We start from the raw sequence: 26,076 nt of genomic DNA on the forward strand, positions 1-26,076 counted from the left end.
CTCAAACGGTAACACAGCCTCCATCCCATATACCAATGAGAATGGCGTTGCCCCAGTTGACGTTCGCACTGAAGTTCGGTAACCGTGTAACGCGAATGGGAGCATTTCGTGCCAATCTCTGTATGACACGGTCATCTTTTGGATAATCTTTTTGATATTCTTATTGGCCGCTTCCACGGCTCCATTCATCTTTGGCCGGTAGGGTGTGGAATTGTGATGCTGGATTTTAAACTCTTCGCACATTTCCCCCATCATCTTGTTATTCAGGTTGGTGTCGTTGTCCGTGATAATCTTCCTTGGCAAACCATATCAGCAGATGATCTCTTTCTTAATGAACCTGACCACTACACCCCTCGTGACATTGGTGTAGGAAGCCGCCTCGACCCACTTGGTGAAATAATCTATCGCTACGAGGATGAAGCGATGACCATTCGAGGCCTTGGGCTCAATGGCCCCAATGACATCTATTCCCCACATGGAGAAAGGCCAAGGGGCGGACATGACATTCAGAGGATGCGGTGGAGCATTGACGTTATCTGCGAACGCTTGACATTTGTGGCATTTCCTTACATGGACACAACAATCACTTTCCATGGTAAGCTAGTAATAACCTGCTCTTAGGATCTTCCTGGGCATAGCATGCCCGTTGGCGTGCGTTCCAAACGAGCCCTCATGGACTTCCTCGATCATGTGATTCGCCTCCCTGGCATCCACACAACGTAGGAGTGTCATGTCGTGGTTTCTCTTATACAGTATGCTTCTGCTCATGAAGAAACCGGCCGCCAACCTTCTCAATGTCCTCTTATCATTATCGGCAATCTCTGGCGGGTATTCTTTGCTTACGACATATCGCTTGATGTCGAAATACCAAGGCTTACCGTCCCGTTCCTCTTCTACTTGGCAGCAATGCGCGGGTTTGCCACGACACCAAAATTCAATGTAGGGTAGATCCCTGTGCGGCATTAGCTGGAACATAGACGCCAAAGTAGCAAGCGCATCCGCCATTTGATTTTCCTCGCGAGGAACATGATGGAAATAGATCTCATCAAAGGTTTTAGCCAATTCCTTGATATAGGCTTTGTAGGGTATCAGCTTGGGATCTCTAGTTTCCCATTCCCCTCTCAGCTGATGGATTACCAACGCTGAGTCGCCGTACACCTTGAGTAGTTTGACATTGGAGTCAATCGCTGCCTGGACGGCCAGGGCACATGCTTCATATTCGGCCATGTTGTTGGTGCAGTCGAATCCTAGCCTGGCTGTGAAAGGTACACATGCAAATGGATGAGAATGGGTAGAGACGTAGGAACAGATGAAGAAAGATCCTTGTATTATAAATTCAAAAAAACAAAAGACACAAAGCCTTAGCAAAAGAAAAACTCTAAAGCCTAGGCCCAACTATAGAGCTTTTAAAACCGTAAAGGTTTACATTATGCTTGCTGCGTAAATGTCGGGGCGTTCCTCCACTCGCCAATTTCCCAGCTGGAAATCAGGAGGGCATGGTCGTACCAAATCCAATGTACTCGGAACATCATCTTCGTATATCGCGACCACTTGACCTTCGTCTCCCAGACCCGCGCTTATAAAGCTTCTACTTATGTGGCAGGGCGGGCTTCCTTCACTTTCTTGTCTCAACCGCGAGCTTTGACCATCGCTCTTCCTTCCCGCGATGCTTCTCTTTATATCTGCCTGAGTGGGCTTATAGCCTAAACCATACTTCCCACGATTTCCTTTGGCATTTATCAGGCTAGTTATGCCGCCGTTGTCTTTGCCTAAACCCATTCCGGGTTCGTAACCGTTCCCCAACATAACTCGGGCCATCATTACTGCTGCATCGGACAGGCAAGCTTGCCCAGAGAAGGAGTCCACGGAGGAAATGCTTACAACCTCAAAAGACTGGAAAGCGGTTTCTAATGACTCCTCTGCGGCCTCCACATAAGGCATATAGGATGGGCAGCTCACCAAGATGTCTTCCTCGCCTGATACGATGACCAGATGCCCTTCCACTACGAATTTCAACTTTTGGTGGAGTGTAGAGGGAACAACTCCCACTGAGTGGATCCACGGACGCCCCCAACAGACAGTTGTAGGGGGGGTTAATATCCATTATTTGGAAAGTAACTTGACAGGTGTGAGGGCCTATCTGTACTGGGAGATCGATCTCTCCCCTAACCTCTCGGCGGGTGCCGTCGAAGGCACGAACCACCATTGAACTCGGCTTTAAGTGGGAGGCATTGAATGGTAATTTCTCCAAAGTGCTCTTAGGCATCACGTTTAAACTGGAACCATTATCGATGAGCACTTTGGCTACGATATGGTCCATACACTTGACTGATACGTGCAAAGCTTTATTATGCCCTCTCCCCTCGGCGGGGATTTCTTCTTCGGCGAAGGCGAGATAGTTGTTGGCAGTGATATTATTGACCAACCCTCCGAAACCTTCTACCGAGATGTCTTGGGCCACATGGGCCTCGTTCAGAACTTTTACTAGCAGAGCCCGATGAGGCTCGGAGCTCATGAGTAACTCCAACAGCGAGACCCTGGCCGGAGTTTTGTTGAGCTGTTCGATAACCTTGAATTCGCTCTGCTGAATTATACGGAGGAACTCACTGGCTTCCTCTAGCGACACCTCCTTTTTACCATCCTTTTTTTCCGGAAGACCTTTCGCCGGAATATCTTTATTCGAAGCGTGGGGTGCTTCACCATCTTGTTCCTCCACCACTTTTCCTTTCCCTTTGACGTTCGCGGGTTGGACTGGTAGGTCCGGAGGCGCAAACACACGACCGCTACGGGTCACACCACTCAGTCCCGTGATATTTGTTACCTTAGCCGACAACGAGCTGACGTCGGTGGCTTCTTCTTCCTTCCCCCTCGGAGGTGTATATCTCCATGGGACTGCGTGGCTATTTTGGTATGGGAAAGGAACAGGTTTAGCTGCTAAGGGTTGTCCGGGTTTTTGCGAAGCTGTGCCCTTGGTGAAGTATATCACCAAGGGTTTGGGCTTCGCAACACTGCTCCCATCCGTTGACTGCATGCATATATGCTGCTCCTCTCTTCCTTCACTGCTAACTTCCAGTCGACCTTGATCTATCATTTGCTGTAACAATTCCTCTACTCCCAAACACGTTTCCATGTCATGCAGCTCGCCGGAATGCAGTAAACAGGAATCCTCCTTACGCCCACTATGAGGAATCACACCTCCCTTTTGTAGGGCCTCAAAGATAAACCTCCTAGGGGTTGCCACATCCTTTAAAGGTTTAGACGTGCGCGGCCTATTGGACTCAACGGCGTTAACCGCTCCCCCTCCATGATTAGCGAGCAGGTTGGTTCTCACATTGGGCCGATCCTCTTGGAAAGTCAGCCATCCAGCATCTATCAAATGTTGGACCTTGTATTTAAGGGCCAAGCATTTTTCAATGGAATGCCCCGGGACACCCCCATGGTACTTGCATGTTGCGTTAGGGTCATACCACTTTGGGAAAGGGGGTTGGAGGACCTTTCCGGGAATTACCACGGCCAAATGGTTGGCGATGAGGGACGGCAAGAGGTCTTCGTACGTCATTGGGAGTGGGGTGAATTCTTGAAATGGCCTCGGAGGGAAGTTCCTTGTTGCGTTGGAATTACCGGCCGGGCGAGTTGTGTTCGGAGTTGGAACTTGGGGAGCTTCCATCTGGGTGGGTGCCTTAGGCTGCACAGGTGCTGAACTAGAGGCGTTCCCGGTATGAGTCGAGAAGCTCGGGTGATGTTGCGCGTACTGATGGGTACCATGAGGTGTCTGTGGGGGTTTGACCCACGCGGGTGTTGAAGAGACGGCATGGGCATCTCCTTCCTTCCTTTTTGCCCCCGTTGTCCCGATTCTTTTGGCATTCGCACTTGTGGAGGAAACGTAATCGAACTTTCCTCTTTTCAACCCTACCTCGATTCTTTCCTGTAACGACCCGCCTCGTCGCTACGGTATCCACACTCAAATATTCGATAATTTCAATTTTTATAAAAAGAACTCCCTTAATTTTTTATTATGAAAATAGAAGTGATTTTTTCACAACATAAATTCATCCAACAACACGTCATTACCTAAGTGAATATGCATAATTACATAGAAACAATAATTCAGTACATGTCATACACATAACAAAAATTAAATATGTTCATATATATATATATATATATATATATATATATATATATATATATATATATATATATATATATATATATATAATTAATTAAAATTCCAGTTTTACATTTTAACTCAACAAAATAAAACTTAAAAACCAACTACGGAGGAGTTGATTACAAAACACAACTCTCTCCCAAAATAACGCCAACGTCATCAAGTCGGCTCGGCGGCTCCTCACCAGAATCTTACTCCCTACACCCTGCCATTGTCATTCTGCTCCCACGATATCAATTAAAATCCTCAATAGCAACATCAACAACAATTCAAACAAACACAACAATATCATTTCCACACGCACAGTCTTCAAACAGCCAAAACAATATCATTCATCACAATACATATATATATCGCATCCCATTAGTTAAAACGTAATTTTCTTTGAAGAAAAATCAGCATGCAACAGGGACATGCAGATATCCTCATAGCTAGGTTCCCTGACCCTAACTATGGTGTTAAAATGGTAAATTTTATAATAAACTCCCCTTACATATAGTGAGCTACCCCATGGATTCCTCGTCGCGTCACTTGAAGATTCCTTTTTGTCCTTGCTTGTCGATTCCACACAAGCCTCTACCATGCCAAAACGAAGGAGACTTAGTATGGATTTAAGAAAACAAAGCTAGTAACAGTGCTCTGGGTCAAACACCCACATTACTACATGAAAGAGCTGAGAGTATTTCGGGTTTTACAAAGGAACGAAATTTGGAAATTCCGACCACGCCAATGTGACCGGGGTTCAGTGTAGGTTACGAAAATAACATGTATTTCATGAAAGGATAATGTTTACAAAGTCTCTTTCTCTAAGGTTTTTCAAAGGAAGCATAAGACATGGAATGGTGGTTGCAAAGTTAGAAAAGATGCAAAGACAAGATGAAACTAACAAGAAACAAGCATAGAACCATGGTTACCTCGAAAGAAAATGAAAGATCAGATTAGGGTTTTCGTTCTCTATCGAAACCGCAAGCCAAGTTGGAAATTCTGCTTTGGTTGAAGGGTTCCTCTCGGTGTGGGTTTTCAATGGAGAACAATGATGGTTTGTGGTGGCTAATGGTGGATGTGGGTGATGGAGAAAGTACTTGGAACTTTAGAAATGGATTTGGAAGAAAGAAAGAAGAAGAAATGGCATTTTTCCTAAGCTACAAGAAAGCAAAGGCTGAAATGCTTAAATAAGAGATGCTCTCGGGAATGGAAGCTTCTAGCACACTCCAGATATTTTCTCAAAGATCCCAACGGTTAAATCATGGTAAAGTGTCTTGTGAAGTTGCAAAACCAAATTTCGAGAAGATCCAACGGTTAACATAGGCTGGGAAGCGTTTCTACCGAGGCAGCTTCATGTAGTTTTCTCTAGAAGCTTCATTAAGAGGCTTCCTCCAGAAGCTTCATTAAGAGACTTCTAGCACACTCCAGACGTCTTCTCAAAGATCCCAACGGTCAGATCATGGAAAGGTGTTTGGTGAAGTTGAAGACCAAATTTCGAGAAAATCCAACGGTTAATGAAGGCTGGGCAGCGTTTTTACCGAGCCAGCTTCATGTAGCTTTCTCTAGAAGCTTCATTAAGCGGCTTCTTCTAGAAGCTTCCTCGTGGCTTCTTTGAGAAGCTTTCTCAAGAGGCTTCTTTGAGAAGCTACATCCTTATCTATCCACCCCTCTATTAACTAAATTAACTTCCTTAAAAATAATTATGGATGAAAATAACGCAACAAATAATCAAACATCAAACATAATTAATAATAATATATAGATATATATATCAGGGTGTTACAACTCTCCCACCCTTTTAGAAATTTCGTCCTCGAAATTTACCTTACTCAAACAAGGATGGGTGAGCTTCTCGCATCTGACTTTCTAATTCCCACGTGGCATTTTCTCCTGATGCACCTCCCCATATCACCTTGACCAACGAAATCTGTTTCCCTCTTAGGTATTTTGTTCGCCTATCCTCGATCCTCAAAGGCAATGTTTCATATGTCAAATTCTCCTTCACTTGTACATCATCCAATTCAATCACATGGGATGGATCATGGATATACTTACGGAGTTGAGACACATGAAAGACATTGTGAAGATTAGAAAGAGACGGGGGTAGTGCAATTTGGTATGCCACAGGGCCAACTTTCTTAAGAATTTGGAAAGGACCAATAAAGCGAGGTGTGAGTTTTCGGGATTTCAATGCTCGACCAACCCCAGTCCACGGAGTGACTCTCAAGAATACATGATCACCAACCTCAAATTCCAGATCTTTCCTCCTCTTATCATGACAACTTTTCTGCCTACTCTGAGCAGTTCTCATCCTTTCCTGAATTAACTTAACTTTCTCAGTGGTTTGTTGTACCACTTCTGGTCCTAAGGTGAGGCCTTCTCCAGGCTCTAACCAACATAGGGGTGTTCTACACCTTCTACCATACAAAGCTTCATAGGGAGCCATGCCAATGGTAGAGTGAAAACTGTTATTATAAGTGAACTCTATCAATGGAAGAAAACTCTCCCAGCTTCCCTTCTGCTCTAAGACACATGCTATTAAAAGGTCCTCCAACGACTGAATGGTCCGTTCAGTTTGGCCATCAGTATGAGGATGGTAGGCTGAACTCAGTCTAAGCTTGGTTCCCAATGCTCTGTTCAAGCTCTCCCAAAACCTAGAGGTAAATCTAGGATCTCTATCAGATACTATGCTAGATGGCACACCATGTAACCTGACAACCTCACTTATATACAAGGTGGTCAACTTCTCCAAGGAAAATTTGATATTAATGGGAATGAAGTGAGCAGACTTAGTCAATCTGTCAACAATAACCCAGATAGAATCTAAACCTCTAGGGGTTCTAGGTAGTCCTACCACAAAATCCATGGAAATACTGTCCCACTTCCACTGGGGTATCTCTAAGGGTTGTAACTTCCCTGAAGGTCTCTGATGTTCTATCTTAGCCTTCTGACAGACTAGGCATGCATACACAAACTCACTAACCTCTCTCTTCATGTTGGGCCACCAAAACATCGTCTTTAAATCATGATACATCTTGGTAGCACCAGGATGGATGCTCAAATTACTCCTATGTCCTTCCTCTAAGATCATCTTCCTAAGTTCAGGCACATTCGAAACACAAATCCTATCTCGAAGTTTTAAAACTCCATCTGATCCAACATTGAAACTACTGTCCCTTCCTGACTCTATAGCCTCTAACTGAGTCCTTAGAAAAGGATCAATCTCCTGACCTTCCCTGATATCACCTAGTAACTCACTAGTGATCCTCAAAGTTCCTAATCTTACACTATTAAGAGTAACCTCACATGCAAGACTAAGATCTCTAAATTGTTCTAGGAGATCCATCTCTCTAACCATCAAGGAAGACATATGTAGAGATTTCCTACTCAAGGCATCAGCCACTACATTGGCTTTACCGGGATGGTAGCTAAGCTCAAAATCATAATCCTTAAGAAACTCTAACCATCTCCTTTGTCTCATGTTCAGCTCCTTCTGACTAAACAAGTATTTAAGGCTCTTATGATCACTAAATACCTCGAACTTAGAGCCAAACAGATAATATCTCCAAATCTTAAGGGCAAAAACTACAACAGCCAACTCTAGGTCATGGGTGGGATAATTCCTCTCATGAGTCTTAAGCTGTCTAGAAGCATAGGCCACCACTTGGCCATTTTGCATCAACACTCCGCCTAAACCCATCTTTGATGTATCACAATGCACCTCAAATGGTTCTCTCGGGTTAGGCAAAACTAGCACTAGAGCGGTTGTCAATCTTTCCTTAAGGGTTTGGAAACTATGCTCACATTGGGTATCCCACACAAAAGCTTGACCCTTACGAGCCAGTTTAGTTAAAGGCAGAGCCAACTTAGAAAAACCTTCTATGAATCTCCAGTAATATCCTGCTAAGCCCAGAAAACTCTTAATCTCAAAAACAGACTTAGGACTCTCCCACTTAAGAACAACTTCTATCTTAGAGGGATCCACAACTATACCCCCTTGAGATATCACATGCCCTAGGAAACTAACTTTCTCTAACCAGAACTCACACTTGGACAACTTGGCATAGAGTTGTTGGTCCTTAAGGGTATGCAACACAATACTCAGATGTTCTTCATGTTCCTCTCTAGTCTTGGAGTATAGCAAAATATCATCTATGAATACTACTACAAAAATATCAAGGTAAGGGTGAAAAACTCTATTCATGTAGTCCATAAACACTCCTGGAGCATTAGTCACACCAAAGGGCATGACTAGATACTCATAGTGACCGTAACGGGTCCTAAAAGAAGTCTTTGGTATATCCTTAGACTTCACTCGGATCTGATGATAACCCGACCTAAGGTCTATCTTACTAAACACACAAGCTCCTACCAGCTGGTCCATAAGGTCATCTATTCTAGGCAAAGGGTACTTATTCTTAATCGTTACCTTATTCAACTGGCGGTAATCCACACACAACCTCATGGTTCCATCTTTCTTCTTCACTAGCAACACTGGGGCTCCCCACGGAGATACACTAGGCCTAATAAACTGCTTATCCAAAAACTCCTCTAACTGTTTCTTAATCTCAGCTAACTCTATAGGAGATATCCTATAAGGAGCTATGGATATGGGTCCAGCACCAGGTACTAAGTCTATGGAAAACTCTATCTCTGTCTCAAGTAGCAGACCGGATATATCCTCAGGAAACACTTCAGGAAACTCTCTAACAACAGGGAGGTCACACGTAGAAACCTTTGTCTCTACTTCTAGGCTAGACAAGATCATGTATACTTGAGCATCTTCCTTTAAAGATGTCACAACTTGGTTGGTAGAGATAAACATCATATCCTTACTCACTCCAGAATCATCAAACACCACACTTTTATCAAAACAGTTCAACAAGACATGGTTGGAAGATAACCAGCCCATACCAAGAATAACATCAATCTGGCTCAAAGGCAAACAAATTAAATCAATCAAGAATATCCTACCAGAAATCTCCACAGAACAATTCAAACACACATCAGAAGTTAACACAGAACCACTAGTAGGGGTCTCTACTACTAGATCTTTATTTAAAGAAGACACAGAAAGCTTAAGTTTTTCTACACACAAACAAGATATAAAGGAATGGGTGGCACCATAATCAAACAACACAAGCAAAGGAATCCCATTTATGAAACATCTACCTTGGATTAGATCTTTGGATTTCGAAGCTTCAGCACCATTAAGGGTAAAGACTCTTCCCGTGGTCTTTGGATGTCTAGTTTGGTCATTCGGGCCTCCACCATTTTGCTCTTTCTTGGGTCGTGAACAATCTCTCTGAGTGTGTCCCTTTTTTCCACAATTAAAACATGTTACGCCTATATCGGGACAATTCAAGGAGATGTGCCCTGGCTTACCACACTTGTAACAAATGATATAAGTGGAGAACGTATTGGGTTTGCTACCGCTACCACCTGCAAATCCCCTAGCAACAGTCCTCTGATTGTCATGGCGGTTACCATATTGCTTAGGAGGAATCAAATATGGTTTTCCTCGATGTTGAGGCCCATTCTTTTTGTTCCTCATTGGACCTGTACTCTTATAGTAGGCCGCCCTGTCTCGGGAGTCTTCATCCCAAATTCGGCACATATTAAACAAAAGTGGGAACTGACGAACACCTTGGTAATTCACAGCTTGCTTCACCTCAGGTCATAAGCCATTCAGAAACTTTACACACTTGGAACTCTCACCATCTCTCCCTTGATAATGGGGAAAGTACCTCACCAGCTCCTCAAACTTGGCCGCATATTCAGCCACAGTCATACTTCCTTGCTTAAGCTCCAAGAACTCCATCTCCTTCTTGTTCCTAACATCCTCGGGAAAGTATTTCTCCAAAAACACTCTCTTGAAGACATCCCAGGTCACATCTTGACCTTCAGCTTCTAGGCATTGGCGAGTATTCTCCCACCAATACTCAGCCTCTTCCACTAGAGTATATGTACCAAAAGCAACCTTTTGCCTCTCCGGACATGCCATAACTCGAAAATTTTTCTCAATTTCCCTTATCCAGTTCTGAGCACCATCAGGGTTGTATCCTCCATTAAAAGAAGGAGGGTTGTTTCATTGGAAGTGATCCAACCCCTGGTACTCAATAGCTCCACCAACTTCTCCTCTATTCGGATTCCCTATGGCCTGAGCTAAGGCTTGAAGGGCATCTGCTATCGCACGATCATTCCGTCCAGCCATCACTCCCTACACACACCAGGGAGCTAGACATGGAAGGAATACACACAAACAAAGAACCACACAACAATCACAACCATCACAAATTCCTACTCTGTTACTCTTGAGAGTTGACAACTCAAGACATTAACACCCACTTTCCATCATTTGCATTTTCTGATCGCTTGCCATATCATTCCATTGCCCTTCACAAATTATACAGGTGGCCAGTCTGATAATTCGTGACCCGGCATTGAAATTCATGGTATAGCAGACGTCAGAAAAACAAATTCAATACGACTACAACAATCATATCTCTATAGCTCATTAAAACACAACTAGTGAGTAAGTGCTAATAGAAAACAATGAACATCAAACATCAGCAAACAACCAACACCAAGCACTCAACAAAACAACTAGAGAATGCACAGAAAACCATAGCAGACTCACAACTCACTGGCCGAAAGGTTCGACCTGCTCTGATACCACTAAATGTAACGACCCGCCTCGTCGCTACGGTATCCACACTCTAATATTCGATAATTTCAATTTTTATGAAAAGAACTCCCTTAATTTTTGATTATGAAAATAGAAGTGATTTTGTCACAACATAAATTCATCCAACAACACGTCATTACTTAAGTGAATATGCATAATTACATAGAAACAATAATTCAGTACATGTCATACACATAACAAAAATTAAATATGTTCATATATATATATATATATATATATATATATAAAATTAAAATTCCAGTTTTACATTTTAACTCAACAAAATAAAACTTAAAAACCAACTACGGAGGAGTTGATTACAAAACACAACTCTCTCCCAAAATAACGCCAACGTCATCACGTCGGCTCGGCGGCTCCTCACCAGAATCTTACTCCCTACACCCTGCCACTGTCATTCTGCTCCCACGAACAAGGTTCGTGATCATCACAGGTATCAACCACACGATACAAAATTGCAAGGGTGAGTTTATTATAAAAGAACCAATACCAATTCCAAATAACCACAATTAGCAAGGAACATAGGCAAACATGATAAGCATACACAACAATCATTATTCAACCCTCATCCAACAAATATTCATCATTCACATCCAAAAATTACTCATCATCCATCCATGGACCCAATCAAGACTGCACAGAATGATGCATGCACCTGACTCAACACTCAGATGCAATGTGGTACGTACCAACAACAACCAAGTATCAGGAAATAGCCTAAGCGTGTCCACACGACACTCTCACTTAGGGAACTGTGCTGAGTTTGTCGAGACCACCCGGTTGTGCACGTAACAGCCCCCCTCCCATAGGTGATCAGCCTGGGAGCCCAAAGGTGTTCCCTACCAGGTGACAGCCCCCTAGTACAAAGTACACTTGGCCACAGTTACTCTATTTCCTGTGTCGTATGAGCTATGACCACGGCCAAAGGTAAATGCCAAAGACCATGGACCAATTAAAGCACCTAAGCATCCCCTCAGGAATGCTTAGATTCTCTAACCACGCTAGTTACCCACGTCTGGGCCATCCGACAAGGTCAGTGCACTCTACCCCCCATGACATACACTTCATACGACGTATGATCGTGGCCAAAAGCTAGTGCCAAAGACCCTGGAAGGTCAGTGCACAGTGCCCCCCATGATCATACACAACATCCAACATATGAACATGGCCAAAAGCTAGTGCCAAAGACCCTGAAAGGTCAGTGCACAGTGCCCCCCACGAACATACACAACATGCACATGCCAATGCATTTCCAACATCAATCAATAAATCGTATTTCCATGTCATTCACAACATAAATATCATCTCATCTCAATGACGTTATCAACAACAACAACAACCTCATTTCATATTCACATATTCATCAATAATAACAATTCATGTTGACATGGCCTTTATTAACAATGTCATCTCAAATCAATATCATCATTATCATCACATATCAATTAAAATCCTCAATAGCAACATCAACAACAATTCAAACAAACACAACAATATCATTTCCACATGCACAGTCTTCAAACAGCCAAAGCAATATCATTCATCACAATACATATATATATATCGCATCCCATTAGTTAAAACGTAATTTTCTTTGAAGAAAAATCAGCATGCAATAGGGACCGGCAGATATCCTCGTAGCTAGGTTCCCTGACCCTAACTATGGTGTTAAAATGGTAAATTTTATAATAAACTCCCCTTACCTATAGTGAGCTACCCCACGGATTCCTCGTCGCGTCACTTGAAGATTCCTTTTTGTCCTTGCTTGTCGATTCCACACAAGCCTCTACCATGCCAAAACGAAGGAGACTTAGTATGGATTTAAGAAAACAAAGCTAGTAACAGTGCTCTGGGTCAAACACCCACATTACTACATGAAAGAGCTGAGAGTATTTCGGGTTTTACAAAGGAACGAAATTTGGAAATTCCGACCACGCCAATGTGACCAGGGTTCAGTGTAGGTTACGAAAATAACATGTATTTCATGAAAGGATAATGTTTACAAAGTCTCTTTCTCTAAGGATTTTCAAAGGAAGCATAAGACATGCAATGGTGGTTGCAAAGTTAGAAAAGATGCAAAGACAAGATGAAACTAACAAGAAACAAGCATAGAACCATGGTTACCTCGAAAGAAAATGAAAGATCAGATTAGGGTTTCATTCTCTATCGAAACTGCAAGCCAAGTTGGAAATTCTGCTTTGGTTGAAGGGTTCCTCTCGGTGTGGGTTTTCAATGGAGAACAATGATGGTTTGTGGTGGCTAATGGTGGATGTGGGTGATGGAGAAAGTACTTGGAACTTTAGAAATGGATTTGGAAGAAATAAAGAAGAAGAAATGGCATTTTTCCTAAGCTACAAGAAAGCAAAGGCTGAAATGCTTAAATAAGAGATGCTCTCGGGAATGGAAGCTTCTAGCATACTCCAGATATTTTCTCAAAGATCCCAACGGTTAAATCATGGTAAATTGTCTTGTGAAGTTGCAAACCAAATCTCGAGAAGATCCAACGGTTAACATAGGCTGGGAAGCGTTTCTACCGAGGAAGCTTCATGTAGTTTTCTCTAGAAGCTTCATTAAGAGGCTTCCTCCAGAAGCTTTATTAAGAGACTTCTAGCACACTCCAGACATCGTCTCAAAGATCCCAACGGTCAGATCATGGAAAGGTGGTTGGTGAAGTTGAAGACCAAATTTCGAGAAGATCCAACGGTTAATGAAGGCTGGGCAGCTTTTTTACCGAGCCAGCTTCATGTAGCTTTCTCTAGAAGCTTCATTAAGAGGCTTCTTCTAGAAGCTTCCTCGTGGCTTCTTTGAGAAGCTTTCTCAAGAGGCTTCTTTGAGAAGCTACATCCTTATCTATCCACCCCTCTATTAACTAAATTAACTCCCTTAAAAATAATTACGGATGAAAATAACGCAACAAATAATCAAACATCAAACATAATTACTAATAATATATAGATATATATATCAGGGTGTTACATTTCCCCGGCGAACACTAGGTCCACGAAGCTGGACGGCATGTAACCTACTAGCTTCTCATAGTAGAACACTGGCAAAGTGTCTACCATCATGGTGATCATCTCTCTCTCAACCATGGGAGGAGCCACTTGTGCCGCCAGGTCTCTCCACCGCTGTGCGTATTCTTTAAAGGTTTCGCCCTCTTTTTTGAACATATTCTGCAGCTGAGTGCGATCGGGAGCCATATCGGAATTATACTGATATTGCCTTAGGAAGGCAGTAATCAGATCCTTCCAAGTACGGATACGGGAAGCTTCCAAATTAGTGTACCAAACTACCGCGGCTCCGGCCAAGCTATCTTGAAAAAAGTGTATTAATAGCTTCTCATCCTTAGAGTGTGCGCCCATCTTGCGATAGTACATCTTGAGATGGTTTTTGGGACAAGTCGTCCCTTTATACTTGTCGAAGTCCGGTACTTTGAACTTCGGGGGGATAACAACATCGGGTACTAAGCAAAGATCCGTCATGTCTGCGAACAGATAGTCCCCAAATCCTTCCACGGTTCTCAATCTCTCCTCGAGGAGATCGAGCTTCCTCCTTTCTTCAGTTGCCGGGGGCGGTCCTTCCGTGGACAGAACTATTGGTTGTGTCGTGATGTTGGGCTGAGGCAACGTGCTAGGTGCCGGCCCTTTGGGGATCGGGGGATAGAACTCGACATCCCTTCGAGCATAGTCTTGAGGGTCTTTGTGGACCTCGTCGGGCTGTTGAGGAGGCTCTCTTTCAAGGACGGGAGAAGCAATATGGCCCGCATCGTCTTGCAGGATAGGTGGTGAGTAATTGGGCGGCAATCCATAAGGGTAAGCCGCTCGGTTGTATCCCAGATGAGGGTTGCCATCGTGCCCCAGTGTGTCCCTTCCCCGTCCTACTATGTTTGAGGGAGGATGGTGCGCAGTTGCCAAGAGAGTTGGGTCTGCTTCGGCAGCCGAACTGACAGCAGCAGCGGTGGCCACGTTTTTCTCCATGAGCTGCCTCATTCCTAACATGGCCTCCATCATGGAAGCCATCTGTTCTTTCAGAGCCGACATGTCGACTTTCATCTGTTCCTATGTCTCCTCTTGATCACCCATCGTTCTAGATTTGGATCTGGTGCGATAGGGATGCCTTGTGGCGCGTTTAGTTATGGTGTTTTTCCCTAAAAAACCAAACGTGAGGAGTGGGTAAAGAAAGAAAGAATGCATGCTAGAGATAAAATGCAGGAGTGATTTGACTCGCACAATCTTTTTTGGAGTAGAAACATGGGACCAACTCATTTTATTTCAGAAAGTCGTATCTAGTCAAGGTCTGAGAGACCATACAAGTTTCCTAGCGATTTCTAATTATGTGGGTCATTAAGTCTATCATATGCTGACAATAGCCGAGAAGCCCATGAATTTCTTCGGGGGCGGAGTAGGTGTCCGCCATCGCCTTGGCCTTGGCTAACAATCGGGGAAGTTCTTGATTCCCGTTCAAGGTAAGAGCAAACCGATCCATCCACATGGTTGCCTCTTGGTGTAAAGAGTCGATCACCCTTCCTCTAGCCTCTTTTTCTGCGTATACTTGGGCATACTCGTCCGCGACCCTATGTTCGTGGGCCGTGGCTAGACCTAACTCTTCTTGGTACTTGGCGATGATAGCTAGCATGTTGGTCTCCGTTTCTCATAAACGCTGAGACAAGCTCCTTTTGGACCTTGAACAGGCAACTAACTCCTCTTTCAAGACCATGCTATGTGCTCGTGACTGGTCCCTCTCTTCCCTTCGCAGCTTGAGTTCAATGTTGCTACCCCACAGAGCTCCGCGAAATTTGTTATGGCCATACTCTTCCTTGCGAGCCCTCTTGGCCTCTTGTTCAAGGGCTCTTGCGGTAGTTGCATTCTCTTCCCGTAATCCGGCACACTCCTTCCGGATGTGTGTAGCGGCAAACTTGAACTTCTCCTTGGCAAGTTTCGCCTTTCCTAACTCGCTTTTGAGAGCTTGGACTTCTTCATCCTCTTCCGGTGCTTCAAAGCTCTCTTCGCTGACGACTTTTAACTTGGCGAGCCAATCTAAACCTCGTATATGAACTTTCAGCCATTCATGGTAACCACCAATGATGCCATTACGAATGCCCCTAAGTTCTTGATCTTTCCTTAACGGGGTTTCCCATGCCTTATGGATTCTTTGTATAGCCTTGAAATTTCACGCGCTGAAATCCCTCACAAGGAAAGGAGACATGCTTTCTTCCATCGGTGCTCCCCTCATGGGGTACCCTAGTTGTCTTATAGCGAGCGCGGGATTGTAGTTAATACAACCCCTCGTTCCTATCAGCAGAATGTTTGGGTACCCTCCACATGAGAAAAGGACTCCCTCCTTTCCTTCCTTCCATCGGGGGAACCAATTGATTGTTCTACCTCCTATCCCAGCCAAAAGCTGGTCCCAATCTATTCTTCTCTTTTCAGTACACGAGCGATGGCTCTGGAGCGGACATGGATGCCTCGTGTCTTGCTGGAACAGGTGTGAAACCAACCAAACACAGAGGGCGGGCAAGCAACAGATGATCCGTGCGCTACTCTTTTCGCACCTTCGGTTAAATGTGTCAAATAAATCTGCCAAGACAGCTACCACCGGACTTTCCTTGCTATGGTGGTATGCAAGGAAAGCGTCGATTGCTGCTAGGTCCACCAAACCATCTACGTTTGGAAAGAGGACGACCCCAAAAATTAGCAAAGCTAACACATCCATAAACGGGACCCAATCTCCTTGATTGGCCATACCCCTCGCCTTGTCTTCTAGGTACTTCCGTGGTAGGCCCGCTATGCCGTTTCGAGTCTGTTTTATGCGGTCCAAACCTCTTGCTGAATCCTTGACCACAGTTGCAATTCTGCTGAAAGAGGGGAGACACCCGGAGGAAAGGTATGGTTTTCTTCCCCCGAGAGGACATCCTAGAATTTCCTCAAATTCTTCAATGGTTGGTACCAATTGGAAGTCTCCGAACGTGAAGCATCTCAAAGGCTGGTCGTAGTATTGGGTGAGTGAGGCAATGGCTTCTATGGATACCTCTGCTATGGTCAAAGATCTTTCCGTGAGTCTTGCGGAAGGCTTGCATTTGGAGAGGTTCCATCAACCGCCCTAATTCCTTGATGCTGGTGGTATCTAGGCCTTTAACCTTGACTTGGTAAAACCTCTTGCCGGTTTGATTTGTCCCCATGCTTACTAAAGTGAGACAAAAAGTTGGTGTGAATCAAAACTCCGATATCTCATGGGTGGAATGGATGAATGCATGAAGGAATGCATATGACACAGATGTAATTTAAGAATGCGGGTGCCCGGGACATTGTATCCTTCTTAGACACAACGTCTAGGGGTAGCAAAGTGCCCCAACGTATGTATTTAAAACGGTGACCCGGACCCTCCGTTGATTTGTCTATAGAGGGGATCAAGACAGAACCCATTTGCGATGCATATGCAAAAGGCGCAATGCGGGAATGTACATAGTATAACAATATTCACTGAACATAAGCAAAAGGGTATACGATACTTATGCATGGCAGTGTGAAAAAATGGCACGCAACGTATTTGCTCTGTGCCCCTATTTAAGGGACCTATAAGGGAGAGAACTAACTAGGCCTTTAGTGATAGCCCCCAAGGTAGTCATATCTCTCTTGATGGTTTCTAGAGGTATTATCCCCTTCGAAAAACATACAGCAACAGTAGGGACTACTAGCAACAATATGTTTTCAAAGAGGAAAACTCTAGATGAGGGTTCACTGTAATCAAGCAAGTCAGAGACCTAGCATGATCACAGATTCACCTCCACTCCTTATGTTCCTATGAACCCGGGTATAGGGCCCTTTTTCAACTCACAGTGTGTGCAAATAGTGTTGGTGTTTGTGTGCATCAAATGAATAAATATTTACCTCATGCATACATTTTAAAACGCACTGAAAGCAACAAAGAGTTTATATACACAAGAACATAATGAAGGGAAACCAACAAAGGAGTAAGTCACGGTAAAACATTGCACAAGATTTAATGCCCTAACTCTCTAAAAACAGGTCCCCAGTGGAGTCGCCAACTGTCGCAACCTACCCTTCGGCGGGAGGGCGGCGCGTGACTCGCGGGATGCGTGTTCCACGAAAGGAATACGCGCGGAGTCGCCACCAACGTTTATTTGAGGAAAACGTCAGAAAAAACCGGAAAAGACGCGATCTACGAACTCTTAAGTGAAAGGTTCGGGAGTTGTATTTACGTGCGGGGAAGGTATTAGCACCTCACACGTCCGTCACAAGAGACGACAGCCTTTAATTGAATGTGCAAACATGACTTTGATTTTTACGTTCCCTTTTATGTCCTTATATCCTTTATACCCTTTTTATATTTTTTCTCTTTTTGTGGTCGACAATGGTGTTTCCCTTTGCTCCTACATATTCCTCAATTGGGATGAGAAAATCAGACCTACGTAGTTCTTTCTTCTGAAGGAATCTTCTGGAGGGCCCAAGTGGGCCTGGTTGCTATTTGCACCCCCATTTTTGCTAAGTACATCCCCCTGCCCTTTTTTGGTGATTCTTTTTTTGTAAAGTTACGGAAACTTACGAATTTCGTAACGATACTTGTTTTCTTTCCGTAATGTTACGGAACCTTGCGGATTACATAATCATCCCGTTTTTGACTTACGGAATGTTACGGAACCTCACTAATTGTGCAACGATGCTTCCATTTGTTTTCCGGTGTGTCACAGAACCTTACAGATTGTGCATCAATATTTTCTTTTGTTTTCCGGCATGTCCCGGAATCTCACAAACTGCCTAATGATAGGTGCCAAGCACCTCACAAGGACCAAAACAAAAGTTGCATGTCATCAAGCAAAGGTCCCCAGACGAAATTAAGGTATGACAGGGGGCCGCCCGTACTTCCCAATTCTTTGCCTGTCTCCCCTACCATATCTGAGATGGCATGATTTATTTGGTTGAGGCTAGATGGGGGAGTCAAGTCCACCTCAGCAATGGCACTGGTAGCGACAATTGCAGCTGCATTGACCTCCATTATCTTCTTCATGCTCATCATGGCCTCCATCATTGTGGCCATTTGCTCTTTAATGGCCTCCAAGTCGGCCTTTATCCGATCTTGCACCTTGTCTACTTCACCCATTACTCTAGCTCTAGCACGCGTTCGGTAAGGGTGTCGTAAAGTGCATTCTTTCCTTTTGATAACAATGATTACAGTTCGGTTTTCAAGGAAAGAATGCAATGAGCAATGCAACCAATGAAAAGCATGGATGTATGCGAACGATGAATTTTTGAAGTATTGGAAATTTTACACAGGACACAGGGTCGAGTCAAATCAAACGACATTGTTTATTACATCTTGTCAGAGTCAAAGTGAAACTGGAAGTAACAGGGACATCCACAGTCCTAATTTTGTAAATCATGGGTTGGCAGTAGACAAAGGAGCGATGTAACTCAATTCATCTTTTGCCCTAATTTTGGCAAGCCGGTTACTTCCATACTTGACCTTGACTTGATGAACCTTTTCTTAAAAGCATGTGCTTGGTTCAACACCATAATCTGAGGGGAAAAAAATTTGATTGGCAATACTTCCGCAATCATAGAGATGAATGACTAGTGCATACTCAAGATATGCATGGAAAATGAGATTGAGATACCCGAAGAACCATCATTTTCCTAGTGAACCATGCATTAGGTTTCACATGTTTTTTTAAACGGGCGTATAATCCCAACATGGTAGGTTTACAACCATCATCATGGTACCCAAGACATGTAACTAAGAAAGTGGTATGACTTTTTTTTGTTCTCTTTTGATTTTTTTTTTTTTGCAAAGGAAAATGCAAGGGTCATGCATGAGTGAACATGACATGCAAATGATGAAAATAGAATGTATGCAGTATTCAAAACAAAAGAGCATGCTAAATGTAGATGTGTGGTAATGCAATGACTTATGCAAATGCAATGCACAACTATGATGAACAAAAAACGTGGGAATGATATGTCCATTGCAATGTCATGAAGAGATGCTTATGTGGTGTATGATACAAATGTCTTTTACAGACACGAGAACCTGGAAAATTATTTCTTCTTACTTGCAACATTTGGCAGTACAGTACCCCATGTATGCACTTAAAAAGGCGATATGGACCTTCCGACTTCCCGTTACAAAATGATGGTACCAAAATAGAAAATTGCATGATGACACAATGCGGACATAAATGCACAAAAATGCATGGTTTAGTGCAATAGGGGGACACACATGCATGGCAACATCATAAAAAACAATCATACAACAAAGACGCACATGACATTTAGAAGGTATGCACAGCAGTGTTAAGGAAAACAAAACACCCAGCGTGTTCGCTTCGTGCCCCTATTTTAGGAACCTAAACTGGTGGAACTAAAAGGCTTTTAGTGCTAACTCCCAAGGTGGTTATATCTCTAAATGGTTTCTAGAGATATCATTCCCTTTGACATCAATGTTATGGCGGTAGGGACTACCAGCAACAACATATCATCAAAGTTAAAAACTCTTGATGAGGTTTCACTGTCATCAAGCAAGTCGGGGACTTAGCATGATCACAAATTCAGCTCTACTTCCTATGTTCCCACGGACCTGGGTATAGGGCCCTTTTTCAACTCACGGTGTGTGCAAAAGGTATGGGTGTTTGTGTGCATCAAATGAATAAATATCTATCTCATGCCTACATTTAAAAACACACTAAAAGCATCAAAGAGTTATAGAACATTAGAGAAATAAAGGGAAACTGACAAAAAGGGGAAGTCATGATATTGCATAAGATTTGAAGGCCTAACTCTCTAAAACTGTCTCCAGTGGAGTCAAGGGTGTGTCTTCCATCAAAGGGAAACGCGTGGAGTCGCCACCAATGTTTATTCGAGGAAAACGTTAGAAAAATCAGAAATACGATGGTCTACGTATTTCGAAAATTAGGGTTCGAGAGTTGTTTTTACGCATGGGCAAGGTATTAGCACCTCATGCGTCCATCACAAGGGATGGCAGTCTCTAATCAAGTGTGCAAATCAGGACTTCAAAATTATGTATTTTTCCTTTTATGCTTTTTTATGTATTTTCTTTCCTTTTTATGTTTTTTACTTTTTTGTGGTCAACAAGGGTGTTTCCCTTGCTCCTACGTATTCCTCAATTGTGATGAAGAAATCAGACCTACGTAGTTCTTTAAGAACTAAACGTTGGTTAAGTTGTTTTATCTTTTTTGAAAGATTGATTTTTGTTGCGAACAAAAGTCGTTTAAGGAGTTGGACCTTTAAATGATCTTGTGATTTTTGGAAAGAGAGAATCGTTAAGGCGCCAGACCCTTTTGAACGATCTCTTGATTTTTGAATGGAAGGGAGAACCGTTAAGGTGTTGGACCTTGAACGTTTTCAAATGACCTTTTTGCGGGCAAAATTTTGATTTGCGAGTTGATTTTAGCCTTAGTTTCACTTGGTTATTTCTCAACTCATTTAAAGAGAACTTTCAAAGTAAATGTCCGGTTGAAACTTCCCCTTTTAATGATCAACCGAGGTTACAGCACAAACGATCAGTTGAATTTTATTTTAAAGGCGATTAAATGAGATTACAATGCAAACGATCAGTCATAATTCATTTTAACCTTGATTAAGTGAGGTTACAGCTTAAACGATTGGTCGAAATTCACTTAAAACGAAGAAAAAGAATACCGAAAGTAGACAAGATGAAGATGAAAACATGCAAAGCAAGAATGGACCCCTAAGGGTTCATAGAATGTACTCAAAGCTTCAAAATTGAAAACTAGCCGGTTGAAGATCGACGAACGACGAAGAACATTCAGGGAATTGATCACGGAAAAGTCACAGAAGCCTTATGGAAGCGTCTCGACTTGGATTTTCTTCTTCTTTCTCCTTCTTTTTCACTAATTTTATGTGAAATATGCTTGCCCAGGGTGCTGAACCCTTCCCTTCAGCCTCCCATGCCCTTTTATAGCCAAAATAGGGGAGGAGGTTGCCGCCCAACTCACCTAGGCGAGCTTAGCTCGCCCAGGTGAGCTGGTAGCTTCAACCAGAAGCAACATGCTCGCCCAGGTAGGCTGTTGCTTCCTCTAGAAGGTTCCTAACGGGCCTAGATGGGCCAAGGGCTAGGTACACCCCCCTAAATTTATCAGTTCACCCCCATTTTGTTTTTTTTGGATGATCTCCTTTCGATACATTCGAAACTTTACAGATTACGCGACGATGAGTGTTTAGCATCTCAATTTGGTCAGCCAAAGTCCGTATGTTGACAAGCAATTGTCCCCGGACGAAATTTGGGTATGACAGTGTCTTAAACATAACATACATGTAAATTTCAACAAAAGTCAAATACAAGTTTCCAAGATAGGAATCATCAATTATCAATCACTTGAAAATTTCTAAATCCTGGTCTTCTTTATTATTTTCACTACTATTACAATTTTAGATTTCATTTCTGAAAATTGAAATCCCAAACATAACCACCCAAGAAACTCTTATTGTCTATACTAAGAGGCTTTTTTAATCAACCCATCGCAACACTATTCTTCAAAAGGCTACTTTTGGTTTTCTATAGCCACACACTAAACTCCTTTGCTATGGAAACCCCTATAGCAGGCAGGGGCAACCACATTGTAACTTCAATTTAAAACAACGACCATTTGGAATATGGAAAATTTGGGTGAATTCTTCTCTAACCTATTTTTTTCCTTCTTTTTCTCCCCCAAAATTGGTGCCCCATTTCCACACAAATTAATCAAATTAGGTCATCAAAATAATCTACAAGACTAGATGCTTGGCATGAATTGGTCAACCTAACAAGCAAAAGAATCTACAACCTAACCTAACAATCAAGCATAGATGCTTGGCATGAATCACAAGACTAACATGAACAATTTCAACTCAAATGAACCAAAATTAACTAGAAAATCCAAAAAGGTCAAAAAAATGAAGAAGTGAAGTGCCACAACACATACCATTTAGGATCTGATTAGAGCCTGCAACTACAAACAAGTGAGTGAGTATTTGCCAACAAAGAACACCAACTTGTTTCTCCAAAGCAAACACAACAACACGAACAAAAAGATGAAGAAGGTGTGTTTAACACCCCACGTTATTATATTTGGGATTCAATTAATAAATTATTGATATTTTAGTGATACTAATTTTAAATTGTTTTATCCTGATTTAATGTTAAATTCAAAACTGAATATTAATAAAAAATTAAAATTATTAAGTAGTTAATTAAAATTAAATAATATTAATTTAATATGATATATAAATTCATAATACGTGTATTAAAAAAGAAAAAAAAACATACATGATTATACAAACAAAATTATGCATCTCACATTTCAAATGAAGATTCAAATTTGCTAAAATGTATTCAATATTGGTTATAAATTCTTTTAATTATTATATTTTAAATTTAATTTGAGTATACCAAAAGTGTAAAAAAATTATATTTTATCTATTTTTTTAATGAGATAAACTATCAAAACTATTAAATTATCATTAAAACATGTTACACATAAATAGAATAATGTCAGAATTATAAACTTATCTATCTAAACTTCACATGAATCATTGAGATTTGACTAATCAAAACTTTAACTTTACCAAAGTCGTTGATTTGATTTTGCTTAGCTTCGACATTTTGAATCATTAGATTGAATATTTAATTTCAGAGTATTCGTTGACACAATTCAATATGCTCCACCATCAATGGAGATTATTAATTTTCCAAAACAATTATTTACTATAATTTTAACATTTGTATTTTTTTTAAGAAAATTGATTATATTTATAATTATTTAATATATGTATATTAATAATTTACACACAAATGTATTATTTTGACTTCTTAAGAATCTATATCTATTATTATTATTATTTTAAAATTTAGAGAATATTAATAAAATAAGAGATAACATAATATTAATTTTAAAATTATTTTTTCAAAAATAATTATTTACTTTTAGAAATTATTAATTTATTAATTATTTAATATATGTATATTAATAATTTATACACAAATATATTATCATGACTTCCTAATCATTTATATTTTATCTCATGCGTTATTACTTGGAAAATTAAAATTTTAAAAATATCTTATTTTATATATTGTGCTTCAAAAGAAATTAAACGAGACCATTACTTAATGTATAATATCTCCCATTCATAATTTGATTTCTTTAGTAATAGAATGTGAATTTAATTTAAATCAATTTCATATTAGTTTTTTTTAACTGCAAATTTTATTGAAAATGAAAAAGTCACAATGAGTAACCTAACCGTACAATAAATAGAACAAATAGGTGTTGAATTATTGAATCCAATGACATTCATTCAGAAATATTCTTTAACCATTCAAATGAATTGTTCAAAAGTCAAAGGATGGAAAAGAAAGGTCACCAATACAATCACTGAATTAGGACCGAAACATAAATCAGGACTACTCTATTCTACTTAAATAGCATCATGATTAATTTGAAAATAAAAGCTTCTAATAACATTTTTCAGGCATTTAGCCTGGCATTCACCCTTCTCAGAAGATTTTTAATTCCAGAATCCAGTTGGGCTCTCATTTGAGGGGAAAGTGTATGCCCTGAAGTCTCCATGGTTGATGCCATCATCTCCAACCTCTGCTTCATAAACTCAAGAGAAGGAGGTGTCTCACTAGGCATTTCGATAGTCAAAGTTTGTTGGGTAGGGGTGACACCAGGCATGGTCATAGAACTAGTTGGTTGGATTGGGATCAAACCAGGCATTTCCATAGGCTCAATTGGTTGAATATGGGTCACGCAAGGAATTTCCATAGATTGGTCAATTGGTTGGATATGGGTCACATTAGGCGCTGCCATAGACTCAGTTGGTTGGGTAAGGGTCACGCCAAATATTTTCATTGACCTAGTTGGTTGGTTTGGGGTCACACCAAGCATTGCCATTGACTCAGTTGGCTTTGTAGGGGTTGCCATAAAATTGGTTGGTTGAGTCGAGGTCTTCTGGAATCTATTGCTACCCTGCTTAGCTTTTGAATCAGTTCTATGTTTCCTCAAATTCCTATGCCTTTTGTGAAGGAACAAATGGCCCAATTAGTAATTTATGAAAATCAATTAAAATAACAAGGCCATGTTATAGTGTATTAAAACATGTTACACATTAGCCAAACAATTCACAAACATTCAACACATTATAAGACAATAGAATTGTTAAATGAGATTGGGATGGATGCCCAAAATAATCTCACTCAGAAATTTTACATTGGAAGGTATGTGTTGTGTGGGAAAGTGATTCTAAATGTAAACCAAACAGAGCCCATAAAAAAGTAGAAAACTAGATTTCCATCTAGAATACAACTATTATTTGAAAAATTCACAATCGCCACATAGAACATAAGAAAGTGCATAAATGTTTTGTTAGGGCTTTTTCAGTCACGATGGTGTTTCCAATCGCTATGGTTTAGTCATTTTGTTCTCATCAATAGATTTGAGATCTTCAGTTTCCATAGTCGAAACCACATCCATTAATTGTTGCCTTCTAAAAATCTATCTAACACAATGCATGCATAACAAAGACACAACCCGAACTAGCAGACAACTTGCATAGAAAAAAAATGAAGGGAAAAATATTAAATCAATCAACATTTTGAATGGCTTCCACATAACAAAAACTTTCTTACCAGATTCCTTTATGATTCAATTCTAGAAGCCTGCACAATAGAGAAAACTTTACTTACTCAAATTCTCAGTGAAGGAATGGAAAGGTATATATAATCAATTCAAGAGCTGACAATGACACCCATTAATCACAAAAATACATAACGATCTAGAAAGAATTAAAATATATAAAAACATTAATTTTAATATTTCAAATAAAACAATATTTTTAAGGAAATAGACAAGAATTGGAAAAGAAAGTCAAGACAATAAATGATTTATCAGACCAAGAGCATTGCATGTAACGGGTTCTTGAATTCAACAATGTAACCCCTTCACCCCATCATAAGTTTTAGAAATGTTTTGAAATGGGCAGTGCACGATGAATCACCAAAATTGACTTGTTGTAGCAGGTAATTTTAACCGGTTATATGAAGTTTAGATATTTATTGTTTAGTCCCTTATTATTTCAGTATGTGTACCATTCAGTTTGATTAGTTCATATTTGCACTCTATCCTTGTATGGTGAATGTTCTCCAATGTCTCTTTGATAATTGTTTTTACATCTTATGT

General features: G+C 41.2%; 1 protein-coding gene and 1 long non-coding RNA gene across 2 annotated transcripts; both read right to left on the minus strand.

Moving 5' to 3' along the window:
* Window positions 1-11,212: 11,212 nt before the first annotated feature.
* On the minus strand, window positions 11,213-13,012 carry LOC114403122. Its single transcript, XR_003664593.1, has 3 exons — window positions 12,987-13,012; window positions 12,566-12,648; window positions 11,213-11,261 (listed from the first exon to the last, which is right to left on the minus strand). It is a non-coding gene; the product is annotated as an uncharacterized LOC114403122 (long non-coding RNA).
* An 11,158-nt stretch (window positions 13,013-24,170) lies between these two features.
* On the minus strand, window positions 24,171-25,573 carry LOC114401531. Its single transcript, XM_028364053.1, has 2 exons — window positions 25,527-25,573; window positions 24,171-24,913 (listed from the first exon to the last, which is right to left on the minus strand). Exon 2 carries the CDS (start codon window positions 24,820-24,822, stop codon window positions 24,364-24,366), a length of 459 nt encoding a protein of 152 aa, XP_028219854.1. The 5' UTR covers window positions 24,823-24,913; window positions 25,527-25,573; the 3' UTR covers window positions 24,171-24,363.
* Between the last annotated feature and the right edge of the window lie 503 nt (window positions 25,574-26,076).

This window comes from Glycine soja, chromosome 20, assembly GCF_004193775.1.
Source record: "Glycine soja cultivar W05 chromosome 20, ASM419377v2, whole genome shotgun sequence".
NCBI lineage: Eukaryota > Viridiplantae > Streptophyta > Magnoliopsida > Fabales > Fabaceae > Glycine > Glycine soja.